Consider the following 19,010-nt stretch of genomic DNA (forward strand, 5'->3'; position numbering starts at 1 on the left):
GAGTCTTTTCGCAGCTCAACTGGCGACATTTCAGTTTGGTACCTACCGCGGCGAAATTTTGTTTTGGTTTTGCGTGTGACATTTGAGATACACTCAGAAAAGATCAACAGAAAATTGCTTCGCGAGATGAAAAGCACTCGCGCTGGGTTGATTTGATTTGGGTTGCTTAAAATCAATGTTATCAATTAAATTTTGCATTTATTTTGATTTCATAACATTATAGACCATTCAAGAAATTTCCACCAAGAAAAAATCAAATTGATGGCAAACTGAGGGCGTGAAGACAAAAAGACTGCCGCTCTGGCATTTTGTGAGAATGGCTCTTCGCTGAGCATGGTAGTGTGTGAGTGTCGTCGAGCGACGGAGTAGGCAAATATTTTCACGATGTATTTGTTCGCTGAGTGAACAGTTCGGGCCACTCGTTGGCTGCTTGCGAGACTCATTCGCTCATGAATGCTAGCGGGTTGGAATAGGCGACGAATGGATAGGCGATGAGTGAGTGGTTTCTGTTCATTGAACCGAAAATCAGGACCCTTGCTTATAAATCGCAGTTATTTAATAATTTATTTATTCCAAATCAAGTGAAATTTTATTCAAAATCATAAAAAGCCATGACGCATTATAATCATTCAGGATCCCGCTGTGCGTACAGCGGACTCTTCTTATTCATGTGGCATTGCTCGTGCGATTTGAGCTGGCAGTTGTAGAGGAAGCTTTTATCACACTGAGGAAAGGAGCATTTGTATGGCATCGCGTCCTGAATCGCGTGTTTATTGTATTGATGCGCTCCGAGTCTTTCACGAGTTTCGTAGCTTTTGCCACAAAATTCACAACAGTATGCACGAATGGCGTGAAGTTTCTGGTGTCGTCTCAAGACACGTTGGCTTTTGTAGCGCACGTTACAGATGTTACACTCAAGGTAATCGTCTTTTGATACGTGTAATGCCTTTTTGTGAATGGTAAGTCGCACTTTGTTGAAGAATCCGCTCGGGCATTGATCGCATTTAAAGTTGTGGTATTCCGGATGAACGGAATAATGGGCATACAATCCTGTTTGGCCGGAATAAGCTTTACCGCACAAGTCGCACTTGAAAGGAAGATCCATTTCCCCTTGATTTCTCCTGCTGCAGGAATGCCCCGACAATTCCTCGGCCGTAGTAAATCTCTTGAGGCACAATGGACATAGAGCAATCTGCGTCGGGTCGATGATTTCTCCGTGAATGAACTTCAGGTGTTCGACCAAAGATTTCCACGATGTTAGCTGCTTTTTACAGTGCTTGCAGGTGTGAACAAAGCTTTTTGGTGGAGCTTCTCCAATGCCGTGAACTTTAGCCTTGTGAGTCGCGAGATTAGCCTTATGACGGTACAATTTGCCACACTGGTCGCAGCGGAGGTTTGGCGGCAACGATGTCTTGGGTGGTAAACAAATTTTCGTAGGCGTTTCCGTACTTCCGTGTTTCTTGACCCGGTGCACGGCCAGATTGTATTGGAAGGCGAACGTTTTGCCACAATGCTCGCATTCCTTCCTAGGGTACGGCATATTCCTAGGATGCCTCAGCCGTTTTCCCAACATTATTACGGGTTCCTTGGACACTGAAGATTCATTTGACACGGTGGCCTCTTGCGCTGGTTCAACGGCGGGAACGTTCAGTTCGTACTCTCCCAACTCTATGATTTCTTGCTTAATATCTTCGTCTGCTAAAAGATCACCATTTATTAGCTCCTAAAAGATACGAATTTGAGTCATCAAGGTGGAACAACGACTGTTTACTCAATCTTACGGATTCTTCCTTAATGAATATCGTTTTGTAGATCACTGTACTCTCCTCTGGACCGATATTTCCCTCTTTCACTTCGGAATCATCTGTTTTCAGTTCTGCCATTTTTGGTAACTTAGAACGTTCTTCAAATAGTCAAAAATCATGAAATTAATATTTATTTTAAAGAAAAATGTAAATTCTTTCAAGTGTTATTTACGACGACGTTTGTTTTGACATTTAACGCGAGATGTAAACAATGCATACACGTTCATAGCAAATCCACTAGAAGTCATTGAATTATATCGCACGGAACTACCCAATTTAGGGTATGATTTCACACATGCGTTTCAACGGCAACGGATGCAGATTTGGAACCACCCGAACAGACCCCGCTCCTATAGACGCCGAAGCAGGAAAATTCACGTCCGTGAATGCTGGTGGTGTTTTGCTGTCGAATTCATACAAACTCAGCTCCGATTCTTCGTCGAATGATTGCCACCACAGTTAAAGCATTTCGCTTTCGATGTTCTCGTTGATTGCGTTGGCAAGCTTGAGTGTTGTGCTCACCTCCGCAGGTTGCACAACGACTCTTGCTAAAGCCGTTCCTTCCACCGTGCCCAAACTGCAAGCAGTTCGAACATTGCGTCACGTCACGGTGCACTGGACGATAACGTTCCCCTTTCGCGAGAAGAAAAGGTACAGTTCGACGTCGTCGTGCTATCTTTTCCCGTCGTTCAACTTCTTCCTACTCGTTCACGTCCACAGCGAACTGGTTTGAGCGTACTTGCACAAACTGCCTGGCTTTGCACGTAACACATTGTCACGCTATAACTTCATCAAATTTGCCGATCCTACTGGTGAGGACCGCCTCTTTTTCTTGCCTGACACGAAAAGTCTGACTCCTTGCTCTGTCAAAGATTTCTGCGAAAAATCAATGTCGGGTATTCATTTTCTGATACCCGACAAGTACCGGCAAGCCGGGAGCAAAGTTTTGAATGCGTGTTTTGGAGATTTTTGGATGTCTGCTCTGGTTGGGGGGGTTGGGGAGAGCAAACATGGACAAAAATTCCAAAATTTAGAAAAATCAAAAAGTACCACAATTGTAAAATTAAAAAATAATCAAAAAAAATTAGGTTTATCAAATTGATAGTTTTTTTATCTGTTTTAATTTGTTAAAGACATAGAAGAATCATTTTAAATTTTGTTTTTTTTTTTCGTTCTATTTTTGAAAAAAAGTCATCCTTCATTTATTTATTGATGTATAGCCTTCTTTTTGATTATGTCCTGGACTCACTCGTGGCCTTTGCCGTGTCCGGTTCGCGTCTTTTTGCGTCTTCAAATATTGTACTTTTCAATGTGTATTTGGTGCGATATGGCTTGTTTTTCGGGTTTATTTTGTTCGGCTACACCCGGGCAGTTGTTGTGTGACTGGGTATTGTGAAATTTCCGTACGTGGAGGTTGAAATATGTTGATTTTGAGACGAAAAATTTCGACATTTTTTCCAATCCGGTGGCGTCTTCGCTTCGTTACGGGCAGTTGAGTGTGTTGGTGCGCAGAGGTGAACTTTGTCGTGTCGGAAACAGAGAGAACTGAGAAATCGCTCTGTTCATTCCATGGCCGTTAATGTATTGGTGCAACAAGTGGAGTGCGTGAGTGAAGGTTCTCTAGCAATGGTGGTGGTTGTTAATTTATTTCAGGCAGCTTTAACATGTTTGTCATTCGCTGCCTACTCTCTAGCAATGGAAGATGGCAGCTTTGTGGGGTGATGTTGGGGTGATCGCAAATTGAGCTACCGGTGAGTTTGTTCCTGCATTTACATGAGAGTGAGAGCGTGTGCAGAAGAGAGAGAGTCTGTGTCTGTGTGCTTCAGTGGAGTGTCATTGCTAGTGTGTGTATCGTCGTCACCATCATCGTCATCTTTTTTGGAAGAGTGTGGCTGGTAGACCGAGAAAGTCGGTGTGTTGGCGTGTCTGTTGCAAATATTCTCGGTGAGTTCGCTCCATGTTGAGCGTTGATACCCAACGCTCAGAGACGCAAATGTGTGGGTTTCGTTGAAAGTAGGGATTGAGCTTTTAGAGATCGGTGTTGCCTGCTCAGATTATTTTTTTTTTCTTTTTCTTTCCGTTCAATCGTTTTCGTCTGGAAGCAAAACGGTTACCACGAATGGCTAAGCTCGATTTTTATTATATTTATTTAAAAATTGTTAAATATGCTGATTAAGCCCATTACCCTAAAAAGATAAAAGTTTAACTAAGAATGTATTTTGAATCGGTCGTTTTAAATTACCTTCTAATTCTTACATTTAAATAAAACAAAAAATAAATCATAAATTTTCACTCCGCATCACTGTAAAAGTTTAAAATTATGATTCCAATAATGCGTTAAATCATTTTTATCCTCGAATTTCGTTTAAACACATAATAATTAAAATGAAAATTTTAACTTATCTTTACTCTTACAGTCGATAGCTTGAGTTTAATAGCAGATATGTTAAAACTGTGTTTAATCAGCATTGCCTTTTCCGGAGAAAATTATTGGTTTAGTAATACAACAGTCAATTTATTCATGCACGGCTTCGTCGCGTTGTGTCTGCCGTGGCTTTAAAAAGTATATCTATAAATCATGCATCTTTTACACTGTACAATTTGTACTGTTTAATAATTAAAACAAACTAACTCTACTTGACTCGCCCGTAATACCTTTCGAGGTATATCCTAGGGTTCTACCTCTCCTACTAACATTGAGTCCAAAACCACCCTACAAACATCTATACCACTAAGGTGACGTAGGGATCCTTGCGCACTTTAGATAGGTGTTTACTAACATTCCTTCCGCTCCCCAAAGGATAGCTTGGACCCGGCGAGGACCCCCTTATGCCCTGGGCTGTATTACACACTCATCAAAAGATGAAGACATGGTATCTCCCGTGTTGGATTATTGTTCCGGATGAGGGTCTAACACAACCAGACCAAACAGTGGGATAAGCGTTGTGGAGCCATCCGTGGATAGGGCGTCCTGAAATGCTAATGCTAATGCTATAGCCTTCTTTTGATTATGTCCTGTAAACAAATGCAAACATTGAGTATGTCCGTCTCACACCTCCATCGGATTAAGCGGGATACACTAAATGTTTACATTTGATTATAGGACGTTTTCAAAAAAGCCTAGATTTTAGTTTTTAAATTTATATTTTCGTCAATTTTATAATTTTTTTCAAGCTTTTATTTATTACGAGTTTTTTAGGCTGATACAAATTTTATTTAAATTTTATGTAAAATGCATTTTAAAACACTTTTTCCATGTAAAGGTTGAAACAATAGCTTGTTATTACAATATTTATATTTTTTTTTTGTCTCAACTCAGGCCAAAGCCAAAGGTCAAAAACTTTGAAAAATACAGTAGTTGTTCGGTAACTGGGCGTTGTTTAACTGGGCGCTCGATAACTGGGCCGTAGCCCAGTTAAAAAGCAGACAAACGTCAAAAAACCAAAACAAACCAAAATGACCGAGGGGTTAATGGATGCAAAAATCATATTCAATAAATAAAAAAACTTTTTTCAAAGATTTGTTTAATTACAAGTTACAATTAAAGAAATATGAAAAGTAAGCATTGTAAATAAATTTGAGTAACTTTTATTTTCATAATTCATCTGGAAAATATTATGCATCGGTGGTCCCCTCGTTATTTTTTGTTCAGCCCAGTTACCGAACAACTGCTGTAGTTGCATCGGCCTTCTGTTTTTATTTCTTAATTTATTTTAATTTTTTTTTATTGTTTCTGAATTTAATTTTTTAATTTATTTTAGAATTTTGAGGTTTTTATTTAATTTATTTTTTTAATTATTTGTTTTTTTTTTTTAATTTTAATTTTTTATTTAATTTTTTGTTTCTTTTTGATATTTACCTTTTTTTATTTTCTTAAATATTTTAGATTTTATTTTAAATTATATTTTTATTTTTTTTAAATTTTCAAACTTCTTGAAGTTTAAAAAAATAGAATTAGCAATTTAAAAAAATAACATAAAAAAATAAAGTTAAGAAATATGTATTTTTTTGATTTGTTTTTTTTTTTTAGTTTATTACCATTTTTAAGATTGTAAAATTTTTATTTTTTTTTTGTTTTTTCAATCTTTTTATTTTTTTAAATCTCGTTATTTTTTTTAAATTTTCTATTTTTTTAGATTTACTAAATTTTTACAATTTTCTAAATTTTCTAACTTTTTAAATTATTTAAATTCACTAATTTGTATTTTTTTTATTTTTAAACTTTTAACTTTTTATTTTATTTTATTTATTTTTTTCTGATTTTATTTTTTTTAAATGCTTAATTCGATTTTTCCGTGCCTAATGATGCGGCAGCAAACAGGCTGAATAGAGTTATCTACGTGCGCATGTATTGCGTGTACGTACACGATGGATTTTTAGGTTAAAATTTGTGGTCGCCAGCAAAAACAAATGGTAAGCTAGTGTGCGTGAGATCGGGCTTAGATAACTCTATAGAGATATCCACGCGCGAGAGTGTGTTAGTTTGGAGTTAAGTTACACGCATACATAGGCAAATCGAGTAGAATGATTCGTCTGTCAAAATCAGCTGTGCCCTTTGTTATACCACGAGCACGTGGAATACAGCTGGTTTCTACAGGCGATTTGTCTACTCGATTTGCCTATGTCTGCGTAAAAATAGTGTAAACAAAATCAGCTGCTTGGAATTCAGCCAATCACAATCGATCAAAACCAAAACAATACTTTAAATACAAATACTAACACAGAAACATGGTGTGCGTGAGAGAATCCGTGGAGATCTCTATCACTCAAAATAGTTTTCACCACAATGTTGCATGAAAATATATGCGATTATTTTCCATAACGATGTTCATGCCAAATCTACGTGAATTTCAGGAGGCTAGGCTTGATCCTTTTTCTAACACACCAATACAGTCATGAACCACATCACATGAATTTCACGACAATGTTGCGGTCAGTTCACGCAGCCTTTACCTTCTCGAAATGTTATATCCGCATTATTCTCTAGTGTTTTTTTTCATATACAGGGGGGTTGGGGGTGGGTTTTGTTCTCCTTTTGTGAGTTCAGTGATTTGTTAACAAAGAAAAATTTGATTTTATTTTTTCCTTTTATTTTCAAATTTCCATAAATCACATCACATTTTCCTTACTACATCACACCACAAAAAAACACACACTATCACAATTCACTTTTTTATATTGTATTCAATTCTACGACATCAGCACACACACACACACACACACGCAAAAATGGTCCAGGTTAGGGGCTAATCGCTTGTAGCTTGCGGACAGCTGGGTGGCCACCCTTTTACCGACGGTTGTCGGTTTTATACCGGTATCTCGATTGAAAACAACGGCCACGGCCACGAACAGTATACCGGCCGATACTTCCATCACCTTCTTCGCAGCCTGCTTGACTCCCTTGGAGGCCGGTCCCGCTGGACCTTGCGCACCTCTTGCATAATGCTACACTTGGCCATTGTGGTGGAGGCTCCGATTAGGCGTGCTGGACGTTCTGGTTCCGTGGTCTAGAAAATAAGAAAATAAAAATTTAATGCAATGATCTTGGCTAAATACGATAAAATTATGCGCATAATACTTACTTTGCACGTATCGATTTCAATGATCAATACTATTTCTGAAACTATGTTTAGTCGATGAGAAGCAGCAGCAAACTGATTGGCGATTGCCCACAGCCTTGCACGCCTGGCTCAAAATTTTCAGACAGGAAAATCACGCAACTTTACAACTCTGCTCATCGTCGTCACTTTTCACCACAATGTTGCATGAAATGGTCAGTGGATATTTTCCATAACACTTTACTTGCGCATGTGACATGAATTTCATGCAAACCCAAATCAGCTGACCCGCAAGCCACGCCTCCAAACTTTCAGGCATGAATTTCACGTGGTATTTTGTTGTGTGAGTGTAAGCTGCGTGGAAATCAAGCAGAGTTGACATGAATGTAATGTGAATGTTGCATGACTAATGCAAAACGTTGTTTTCAATCGAAAATTGTTTGCCACCGGAATTTTCATGCAACTCTGTAGTGAAAGGTTTTTTGAGTGTAGCAAAGTGAAATCCGCGGTGGGGTTGACTTCTGGTGCAAATTTGATTTGCTTCGATGTTTGCCACCAGCGCTGGAGATGCACTTAGGCTTAAAATGAGTATATTTCCCGTAATTTGCTGCAATATATGTACAGTCCAGACTCGATTATCCGAAGGCCTCAGAAAAAATTCACTTCGAATAATCGAAACTTTGGATAATCGAAAAAAATGTCTTATTTTTAAATCCAAGATGGCGGCCATAATGGCGGTGATGTAATGTTGAAAAAATGCATCTTATTTTTTAACAGGCAACCAACAATTCAAATTTGACTAAAATGGGGTCGTAGAACTCGAATTTTATGTTTAAAACAAGAAAATGAAAAAAAAAAAAAACGGGATTTCCGAAGTCCCATACAGACCTTTGGAATTCGTATCTGATTTGGATCGAATTCCGTTTCAAAATTCGAATGGAACTGACTGGGTGCTCTTAGAAAAAAAAAGTGGTGGTAGTTATGTTACACATGACCAATATGACAAAGAACTAAAGTTTTTAGTGTTTTGACGGTTTGCCTGGATTTGTTTAAAGAAACGTCAGTCTGCATACATTTTGCCCAAGATTTTGTCTTGTTTGCTGGTTTGGCAAACACAAACAAACACGAAAAGTGCTTTTTGTTTCATTCAGGATAGTTCTCAACATTTTTCTGTAAATCAATATAGACACCGTGCAATTTACACTCACAAAAAATATATTTAAATGCATAGATTTCAATTCAAGCAAAACAAATTTTTATGAACCAAAGAAAAAAGTGTAGACAAACAGTCCATCCATGAAGGCATTAACTGCATGTTCATTATTAATCTTTGCCCTTTTTTTGAATGGCTTTGCTTAAAATTGTGAAAGTAAGAACTACAACGCCTTGTATTGTATTCGTCACGCAAAACTAAACCTAACAACGATCCTTTTTGGAGGAAAAAAAGTAAACGTGAAAACATTCTTCTGTTCAAAACACAAAATATTCGTAAAAAATGAGATGATGAGATGAAAAGGTGATGGTAATAGTTATTAATGTTTGAATGAATGAAGGTCTGGCAGTGAGTAGCTTTTAACAATCCTGAGAATCGTTCAAATTCAACTATTTACAAAGAATAAAGAGAGAGTTTCCAACTCACAGCGAATCGTCGTCGTCGTCGCTCGGAACTTCCGGCACGACGCCACTGTCGTCCTCCAAGCTGGCTCCGCCGCCGTGCTTCCCAACCGCAGCGGCTTCCTCCTTCTCGGCTTCGCCCTCCTGCAGCAGCTCGGTCAGCACTTCGACGAGATTGCGCGACTCCTGCAGCATCTGCTTGGACGTGCTGAGTTCCTCCTCGAGCGACGACAGCTTCTCGTACAGGTCCATGTTCTCCGAGAGGGACTCCTCGAGCGCGGCGCGTCGCTTCTCGGCCAGCACCTCCCAGTACTGCTGGCTGGGACCTTCGGCCGAGGTCAGGTCCTCCTCGGTGATGGTCGGCCTCGAGCCGGACGCCTTCTCCGGCGATGTCTGGCTCGACTGGGACTGGACCATCTTTTTGCGCTTCAGCTCGATGGCGGCCTCCGCCGGGTCGACACTGAAAGTAAGAGATTATTGCTACTTCCCAGAACTCACAAACGGAATCAACGACTTACAACAGTGTCTTTTTGGCCAGCTCCTTGTGGGCCATGAAGGCCGGCAGCTTCGAGCCCAACACCGACTTGATGACATTTTCCTTGTTCATGGCGGAACTGTTCTGCACCTCCTTCAGCATCTTGCGCGAGTTTCGTTGGTGCTCCTGAAAGGAAGAAGACAAATTCGCGATGGCCCCCACCGAAAGAGAGACGTTAGAGAACAATGAAAAACAAAACGACCTAACCTAGGAAGCTCCCGTCTCCCCCTCCCAGGAATCTACTCACTACCTCCTGCTCTGCACTGGATTCCACCGGGATGACGATTTTAACACTTTGTGCGGACATTTCGGGGCGATTTTTTTTTTGCAACTTTGGCCGATTATTTTTTTTCTGTTTTTATTTTTGTAATCAGCGTCCCACCGACAGCCGGGAAAATTGCGCCTAAACTGAACTGTCCAACTGGCTGTACTAAATGTCATGGTGGCAGGCGCAGGGCTGGACTCGAGCGCAAGATTGTACTAAACTGGTATAATTTGAAAAAGTCATCGAAAATCAACACGCTAAAATTAGAATGACAACTAAATATCGACTAATAATCTTAAAAATAAAATAAACATTTTTTAAATTTTAAATTATTTGTCAGTGCACCGTGGTGCAATGTCAAGCACGGTTGCCTCTCCCCCCAATTAGGTTTTACGCCGACTCGATTTGGATGTTAGAAAGGGGTGCACTGTTTACATGGACTTAGCACAGTTCGATGCGGTCGTCGATTTTGTTCGGGGAAATTCGTCGACAATCGATGAAGACCATGTAAACAGTGCACACGAGCTGTCAAATGACGTCACGGTGTAAAACCTAATTGGGTCGGGTTCCGTCTCGGTCGGCCTAAGCGGCATTTTTCCAAGCCCTGTTTGAAAAATGTCGCGAGATGTCGCACGGTTTTGACATAAGGCTTTATAGTTAGAAATTTACCAACCAATTCAAAGTATATGTTTACATGGCATCTGGGGTTTGTTTTCATCAGATTTGCTATTTTTTGTAGAAACCGCCCGATCAACCAACATATTTCGCAGGACTGTGACAGCTCGAGCTCGATCATTATTGGTAGACTTGTTCTAATCAGTTTGGTGGAGTTGTTTTTACTATTAAAACATGAAAGCAAGGGTCCTGATTTTCGGTTCAAAGATCTGAAATCACTCACTCATCGCCGAGTGAATCTTTGCCGACTGGAGCTCGCAACCGTTCACGAGCGAACACTACTCTCAGGCTGCCAGTGACTTGCTCAATCGCTTCTCTCAGCGACACAAATACTTCGTGAATTTCTGAATGCCCACTTCGTCCGTCGACCCGAGTCACACACGAATACGTTCAGAGAGAAGAGAATCTAACAACATACCAGCTCGGCGCTCTTTTAGCCTGCACTACCACATTTTGCCGTCAATTTCAGTTTGGCATGATGCAAATTGCTTGTAAATGTGTCTTTGATGTTGTGTTATCAACAAAATTGCAAAACATTTTTGATGACATAGATTTTAAGCAGTTTAATATTGCACACTTTTTGCACCAAATTCTCCACCCTTGCAAATCTAGATTAAATTTTTAAAACAACCTATCCGTCATGGGTTTCCTATGCAGATAGGACCTTTTGAAAATTTATTCTAGAAATCATAACTGCACACCAAATATTTGCACACTTGAAATCCTACCCCTTCTCCCCCCCGCTCGCCTAGAGTGGTGCGAGTCTCTACTGAGCTTTGTTGCTTTCGACCACTTTAGATCAGTTTCAAACTAGGGTGTGTGTCTTAGATAGTTTTTTTCTGCTGTAGTTTGAGGTGTGCACTTTGTTGGAGAGCACGAAGTTGACTTTATAGCTGTCGGCCACCATTGCTGGTACCAACCACTAGTGTCTTCCTTTTTATCTACAAGGACTTCGCCGCCCTGGGCTCCTAAGTGTATGAAAGTATGGCACGGAGCGACGGCGCCGAATACCCATATTTACACAAATAATTTTAGAGCGCCCGCCGCGGGATTCGAACCGGCGCCAAAAATCACTTTCAATTCTTGTTTTGAAAGATTTACATGGATTTTGAAATGTTTAATGAAGAAAAATTAAAGTGTCTCACGACTTGTTACCCATGGGCTAAAATGAGTGGGGAACAATGAGACAGCCCTGGATTCTGGGTATATTCTAAATTTTGGTCAAACCTAATGAAAGGGCCTAATCCCTATGGAACGTCGAAAGAAATTTGTAGAAATATTAGTTTTAGTGCAAATGGCAGCCTACGAGCGAAAAAGTATTTTTTGACCATAATTTACTTTTACATCCCAGAATCAAACATTTATGAATAACTTTTCAAGGGAGCGTCCATAACCAAAGCCACTATTATAGAAGACGTATATCCAGTAGATACACCTTTCCCCCAAATATGAGCCTGATTGGTTGAAACTACGACTTGTGAGAGCCATTTTATCATTGTTCCCCGTGTCTCATTGATGACTACTCTACCCTAATCAAGAAATCTTTCCAAAGAGTCCAAAAGATTGACAACCTGACAAATCTATCAAAAGTTATGAGTACTTTAGTGTTTTTAATACACTTTTTTTAGGCCGGATCTCAGATATTTTGATAAAGTAAGTGAGGCTTTGAAGTGTATTCACTTTATGAATGTGAGGAAGGCATTAATCACCTAAAGGTGGATTAAGTAACTTTTTTTTGAAGGACCACTAAACCAAATTATCAGTTTTTGCTTTTTGTTTTTTTTTTGAAACCGCCTTGAGTCAGGGGTGTTAAAAAACACCCAAAAAGCAAAAACTGGCAATTTGGTTTCCCGCATAGTCATGAACTATATAACTACTTTATGACAAATAGTTACTCAACTATTTATCAAATGGTCTCTACTATTCATTAAATTGTAACCCAACTATATATGTACGATATATCAAACCATTAATTCCATTCCCAAAATAGTTTTCCCGGATAAACGAAAACTATATCGATTCTGGTGAGGAACTTAAAAAAACCTTATGAGATAAGGTCACCATTTGTAATAATGTTATTTGGCGGACCTTGATGACTATTTGTCAAATGGTCACCATAAGTAATAGAGTTATTTTAATGTTTGTAATGGTCAACAATTTTCTTGATAACTTTAAAAAACTATTTGCAGATGTTTTCTCAAATGGTTACCCTAAATCATAAGGTAATTTTAAAATTCAAATGGTTCAACTGGCGGACCTGGATGATTATTTGTCAAATAGTTACCATTATAATTAGGGTTTTTAAAAAGTTTGTGATGGTGATTTTTTTCTGAATGACTTTGAAAAACTTTTTGAGGATGTTTACTGAAATAGTTATTCTAAACCAAAAGGTTATTTTAAAGTTCAAATGGTTAACTTCAATACGCGATATTATATATCTGTTCGAAATATTGTAATGATTTTCTAATATGTTTCACCCAATTCAACCAGGTTTTATTATTATGTTGAATAAAAATTGTGCCTCGGAGCGTAATCCCCATTTCGGCGCCCATCATGCAAAAATAAAAATAAAGTGATCTTAACAATACGAGGTGCACTTTCTTGGAAAATATTTCCAATCATTTGAAGAATCTCGAATTTGAATTTTGGTAGTCACCTAGCCACGTTGTTTATGCACGAGCCCTATCCGAACTATCCACAAGATTTTCCACAAGTGGCACCCAATCACAAAATCAAAAACCTGAATTATTTCGGATGGGGACCGTAAACGTTTTTGATGGGCTGAAAAAAAAGATTACCTCGGCATCGGCCAGGAGAGAGCAAGCACCACGTTGATACCACCATTTAGCAATAAGGCTTTCTAGGCCCAGTGAAAAAAATATAATTTAACTCAAAAATGACGAACTCCTCGTCACAGTGTCCTGATGCAAACAATGATCGAGCTGTAGCTGTCACAGCCCTGCGAAGTATGTTGGCTGACATATCGGGCAGTCAATCAAAAAAACCAGCTAGAAGTCGCCTGACAAAAAACTTTTGCTAGAAAGAGATAGGAAACCTGATGCAAACAAACGTCCAGCTGTCATGTAAACATACTTTGAATGTGTTGGTAAATTTCTGACTAGAAAGCCTTATGCGTGGTGGAAGTAAAACCAGGCAAATTCTTTGTCCCTGCAAATCTTTTTGATCCAGGTGGAGCACCCATTCGGCCAGTTTCCCCACAAATGGAAGCAACCCGTTTGCCGTGCTTTAAAACGCAGGCGATTCCCGAAAGCGGCCCAATGTTTGGATCTACCATGATGCAAAAATGGTACAATCAAAGCAATAGCCCAACTAAACCATTAAGAATCCGCTATTCCCATCCAGCCAACTAAAATCGAACCAGCATCGAAAGCCACACCAGGCAAACGATCCGCCGCTCTGTTCTTCAATTCTCCAAATACAAAATACAAACCCAATACGAAGCCTAGTTTCCGAGCAGAAATAATTTCTAATAATTATTATTCACTAAAAGTTTTGTTTATTTAAACAGGACTTGCGACGACAGATTTGGAGCCTAACATTTCAAAAGGGCACATAACTTTTGTAAACAATAGTGTATCCCTTTCACTCAAATGACAGTTTACATAAGGTGTGAAAGGGACACACTCTTGCCTAAAAAAGTTATGTGCCCTAATGAAATGGCAAGCACGATTTGTTGTTGTTGTTTGTTTTGGTTGCGCCGCTTTCTCACAGATGAATCGGCGTGAGCCCAGTCACGAAATATCTAGCACAGCTGGTTGCCAGAATCCTGCAAAAATAGTAGAACATTTCTGCTAGAATGCTGTTAGAATATCCACCTCTGTGAGAACTCTTCCAGAATCCTGCTAGAACGCCGTGACTGGGAGGGCGTTTGCGAAGAAGGAGAGAAATGTCATGGGCGATACACGCAAAATGTGAGTTGATCATTTTGAGGAATTGCCGGAGATTACCACAGTTTTTGACAAAGGACTTTGTCTTAAAGCTCTATCTGCGGTGTCAATGCAAAATTTTTCGAAAATGTAGCGTTACCGTCGCAAGCCCTCGGCGTGACATTCTGTTTCTGTTGCGTAGATGCCGTGAAAACTATTTAAGCTAAAAGTTAGCCTCTGGAGGATTTAGTGTCCATCAGACTTTCATCAAAGACGGACCTTACGTTGGGAATTTTATTACTCACACACACACACGCAGGTGGTGCACGAACTTGAGAGGAGGTCCAAGAAGTTATTGACGGTAGCCAGAACGGTCCCCGGAATACTGAAATGATCGGGAACAAATTGGTAGGATATCGGCCACACCCGGAGAGGCCAGTGCCCTGTGGGAAGGTTCTACCGGGAGGACATTTACGGAACCATACAAATTTGGGCAATATGGGTATCAAAATTCATGGTGTTTGATACTGGTAATGAAAATGACCATTTTGGCAGGATTGGCCACACCCGGAGTGGCCATTGCCCTGAGGGAAGGTTCTACCGGGAGGATATTTACGGAACCATACGACTTGGGGCAATATGCGTATCAAAATTCATGGTTTTTGATACTGGTGATGAAAATGGCCATTTTGGCAGGATTGGCCACAACCGGAGTGGCCATTGCCCTGAGGGAAGGTTCTACCGGGAGGACATTTACGGAACCATACGTCTTGGGGCAATATGCGTATCAAAATTCATGGTTTTTGATACTGGTAATGAAAATGGCCATTTTGGCAGGATTGACCACACCCGGAGTGGCCATTGCCCTGAGGGAAGGTTCTACCGGGAGGACATTTACGGAACCATACGTCTTGGGGCAATATGCGTATCAAAATTCATGGTTTTTGATACTGGTAATGAAAATGGCCATTTTGGCAGGATTGGCCACACCCGGAGTGGCCATTGCCCTGAGGGAAGGTTCTACCGGGAGGATATTTACGGAACCATACGTCTTGGGGCAATATGCGTATCAAAATTCATGGTTTTTGATACTGGTGATGAAAATGGCCATTTTGGCAGGATTGGCCACAACCGGAGTGGTCATTGCCCTGAGGGAAGGTTCTACCGGGAGGACATTTACGGAACCATACGTCTTGGGGCAATATGCGTATCAAAATTCATGGTTTTTGATACTGGTGATGAAAATGGCCATTTTGGCAGAATTGGCCACACCCGGAGTGGCCAGTGCCCTGAGGGAAGGTTCTACCGGGAGGACATTTACGGAACCATACGACTTGGGGCAATATGCGTATCAAAATTCATGGTTTTTGATACTGGTGATGAAAATGGCCATTTTGGCAGGATTGGCCACACCCGGAGTGGCCATTGCCCTGAGGGAAGGTTCTACCGGGAGGACATTTACGGAACCATACGTCTTGGGGCAATATGCGTATCAAAATTCATGGTTTTTGATACTGGTGATGAAAATGGCCATTTTGGCAGGATTGGCCACACCCGGAGTGGCCATTGCCCTGAGGGAAGGTTCTACCGGGAGGACATTTACGGAACCATACGTCTTGGGGCAATATGCGTATCAAAATTCATGGTTTTTGATACTGGTGATGAAAATGGCCATTTTGGCAGAATTGGCCACACCCGGAGTGGCCAGTGCCCTGAGGGAAGGTTCTACCGGGAGGACATTTACGGAACCATACGACTTGGGGCAATATGCGTATCAAAATTCATGGTTTTGATACTGGTGATGAAAATGGCCATTTTGGCAGGATTGGCCACACCCGGAGTGGCCATTGCCCTGAGGGAAGGTTCTACCGGGAGGACATTTACGGAACCATACGTCTTGGGGCAATATGCGTATCAAAATTCATGGTTTTTGATACTGGTGATGAAAATGGCCATTTTGGCAGGATTGGCCACACCCGGAGTGGCCATTGCCCTGAGGGAAGGTTCTACCGGGAGGACATTTACGGAACCATACGTCTTGGGGCAATATGCGTATCAAAATTCATGGTTTTTGATACTGGTGATGAAAATGGCCATTTTGGCAGAATTGGCCACACCCGGAGTGGCCAGTGCCCTGAGGGAAGGTTCTACCGGGAGGACATTTACGGAACCATACGACTTGGGGCAATATGCGTATCAAAATTCATGGTTTTTGATACTGGTGATGAAAATGGCCATTTTGGCAGAATTGGCCACACACGGAGTGCCCATTGCCCTGAGGGAAGGTTCTACCGGGAGGACATTTGCGGAACCATACAAATTTGGCCAATATGGGTATCAAAATTCATGGTTTTTGATACTGGTAATGAAAATGGCCATTTTGGCAGAATTGGCCACACCCGGAGTGGCCAGTGCCCTGAGGGAAGGTTCTACCGGGAGGACATTTACGGAACCATACGACTTGGGGCAATATGCGTATCAAAATTCATGGTTTTTGATACTGGTGATGAAAATGGCCATTTTGGCAGGATTGGCCACACCCGGAGTGGCCATTGCCCTGAGGGAAGGTTCTACCGGGAGGACATTTACGGAACCATACGTCTTGGGGCAATATGCGTATCAAAATTCATGGTTTTTGATACTGGTGATGAAAATGGCCATTTTGGCAGGATTGGCCACACCCGGAGTGGCCATTGCCCTGAGGGAAGGTTCTACCGGGAGGACATTTACGGAACCATACGTCTTGGGGCAATATGCGTATCAAAATTCATGGTTTTTGATACTGGTGATGAAAATGGCCATTTTGGCAGGATTGGCCACACCCGGAGTGGCCAGTGCCCTGAGGGAAGGTTCTACCGGGAGGACATTTACGGAACCATACGTCTTGGGGCAATATGCGTATCAAAATTCATGGTTTTTGATACTGGTGATGAAAATGGCCATTTTGGCAGAATTGGCCACACCCGGAGTGGCCAGTGCCCTGAGGGAAGGTTCTACCGGGAGGACATTTACGGAACCATACAAATTTGGCCAATATGGGTATCAAAATTCATGGTTTTTGATACTGGTAATGAAAATGGCCATTTTGGCAGGATTGGCCACACCCGGAGTGGCCATTGCCCTGAGGGAAGGTTCTACCGGGAGGAAATTTACGGAACCATACGACTTGGGGCAATATGCGTATCAAAATTCATGGTTTTTGATACTGGTGATAAAAATGGCCATTTTGGCAGGATTGGCCACACCCGGAGTGGCCATTGCCCTGAGGGAAGGTTCTACCGGGAGGACATTTACGGAACCATACGTCTTGGGGCAATATGCGTATCAAAATTCATGGTTTTTGATACTGGTGATGAAAATGGCCATTTTGGCAGGATTGGCCACACCCGGAGTGGCTATTGCCCTGAGGGAAGGTTCTACCGGGAGGACATTTACGGAACCATACAAATTTGGGCAATATGGGTATCAAAATTCATGGTTTTGACAAAAAACTTTGTCCTAAGGGCACTGTCTACGGGTGTCAATCCAAAATTTCGCGACGCGAGAGTGTAACGATTTGTGTAATTGTTTAAACGCTTATAGCTTCCACCCAATTCAAGCAATCTGCATGCTTTATCCACCAAACGAAAGGGGAAGTCTTAAATTGCAAGTAGACTATTTCACAAAGTTGATAAAACTTTGTTAAAGTATTCAAAAGTTAAGATGAAAATAAAAAATGAATGCAGGAAAAATACCGGCTGCTGATTGGCTGAGAGCACTTAGCAAATTTTGCCTCCTCTCCTGTTTTCGTGGAACTGTCACGCGAGAATGTTGCACCACTGTTGCCACATTTCATGCGAACTATTTAAGCTAACAGATAGCCTCAGAAAAATTCAGTGCCTTACGAGGTTTCGACAAAAGCGGATCCACGGTGGTAATTTTATTGCTCACACACACACACACGCACACATTGAAAGACACAGTTTGTGCACTAAATTGGGAGGAATTCTGTTCTTATGAAGATTGTAAGGACGGTCACCGGACCAGAATGATTTGGGGCAATGGGCTTGGGACCACATTTATAGGATATTGGCCACACCCGGAGTGGCCAGTGCCCTCGGGAAGGTTCTACCGTGGGGACATTAATCGAACCATACGACTTGGGGCAATATGGGTATCAAAATTCATGGTTTTTTAAACTGGTAATGAAAATGGCCATTTTGACCGGATTGGCCACACCCGGAGTGGCCAGTGCCCTCGGGAAGGTTCTACCGTGGGGACATCAATCGTACCATACGACTTGGGGCAATATGGGTATCAAAATTCATGATTTTTGAAACTGGTAATGAAAATGGCCATTTTGACCGGATAGGCCACACCCGGAGTGGCAATTGCCCTCGGGAAGGTTCTACCGGGGGGACATTAATCGAACTATTCGACTTGGGGCAATATGGGTACCCAAATTCATGGTTTTTGATACTGGACATGAAAATTACCATTTTGATTGGACATTTTCCGAACCATACTTGTTTTGGCAATTTATTTCCACAGAGGTGCCAAAGATTGAAAACATTTTATTGGAATAAATTATTTAGGATTAAATACATAGGCAATGTTTTAAAAATATAAAATAAAATAGAATATTTTTTAGGAGTTTTGTTCAAAGTTATTTGTCATATTGGTCATGTAGAA

General features: G+C 41.0%; 2 protein-coding genes across 4 annotated transcripts; both read right to left on the reverse strand.

Moving 5' to 3' along the window:
* Positions 1 to 122: 122 nt before the first annotated feature.
* On the reverse strand, positions 123 to 1,985 carry LOC120427213 (zinc finger protein 714-like). Its single transcript, XM_039592071.2, has 2 exons — positions 1,782 to 1,985; positions 123 to 1,723 (listed from the first exon to the last, which is right to left on the reverse strand). Exons 1-2 carry the CDS (start codon positions 1,881 to 1,883, stop codon positions 626 to 628), a joined length of 1,200 nt encoding a protein of 399 aa, XP_039448005.1. The 5' UTR covers positions 1,884 to 1,985; the 3' UTR covers positions 123 to 625.
* Positions 1,986 to 8,560: 6,575 nt separating this feature from the next.
* Positions 8,561 to 9,940, reverse strand: LOC120427215 (uncharacterized). 3 transcript variants are annotated; one of them, XM_052706372.1, is made up of 3 exons: positions 9,760 to 9,940; positions 9,496 to 9,635; positions 8,561 to 9,437 (listed from the first exon to the last, which is right to left on the reverse strand). In XM_052706372.1, the coding sequence occupies exons 1-3, from the start codon at positions 9,817 to 9,819 to the stop codon at positions 8,999 to 9,001; spliced, it is 639 nt and encodes a 212-aa protein (XP_052562332.1). In that variant the 5' UTR covers positions 9,820 to 9,940; the 3' UTR covers positions 8,561 to 8,998. The 3 variants fall into 3 exon arrangements, with proteins under 3 accessions (XP_052562332.1, XP_039448009.1, XP_039448010.1); XM_039592075.2 differs by having other exon boundaries at positions 9,496 to 9,638; XM_039592076.2 differs by having other exon boundaries at positions 9,496 to 9,638; positions 9,763 to 9,938.
* Positions 9,941 to 19,010: the final 9,070 nt, after the last annotated feature.

The sequence above is a fragment of the Culex pipiens genome, chromosome 1, assembly GCF_016801865.2.
Source record: "Culex pipiens pallens isolate TS chromosome 1, TS_CPP_V2, whole genome shotgun sequence".
NCBI classification, from domain to species: domain Eukaryota; kingdom Metazoa; phylum Arthropoda; class Insecta; order Diptera; family Culicidae; genus Culex; species Culex pipiens.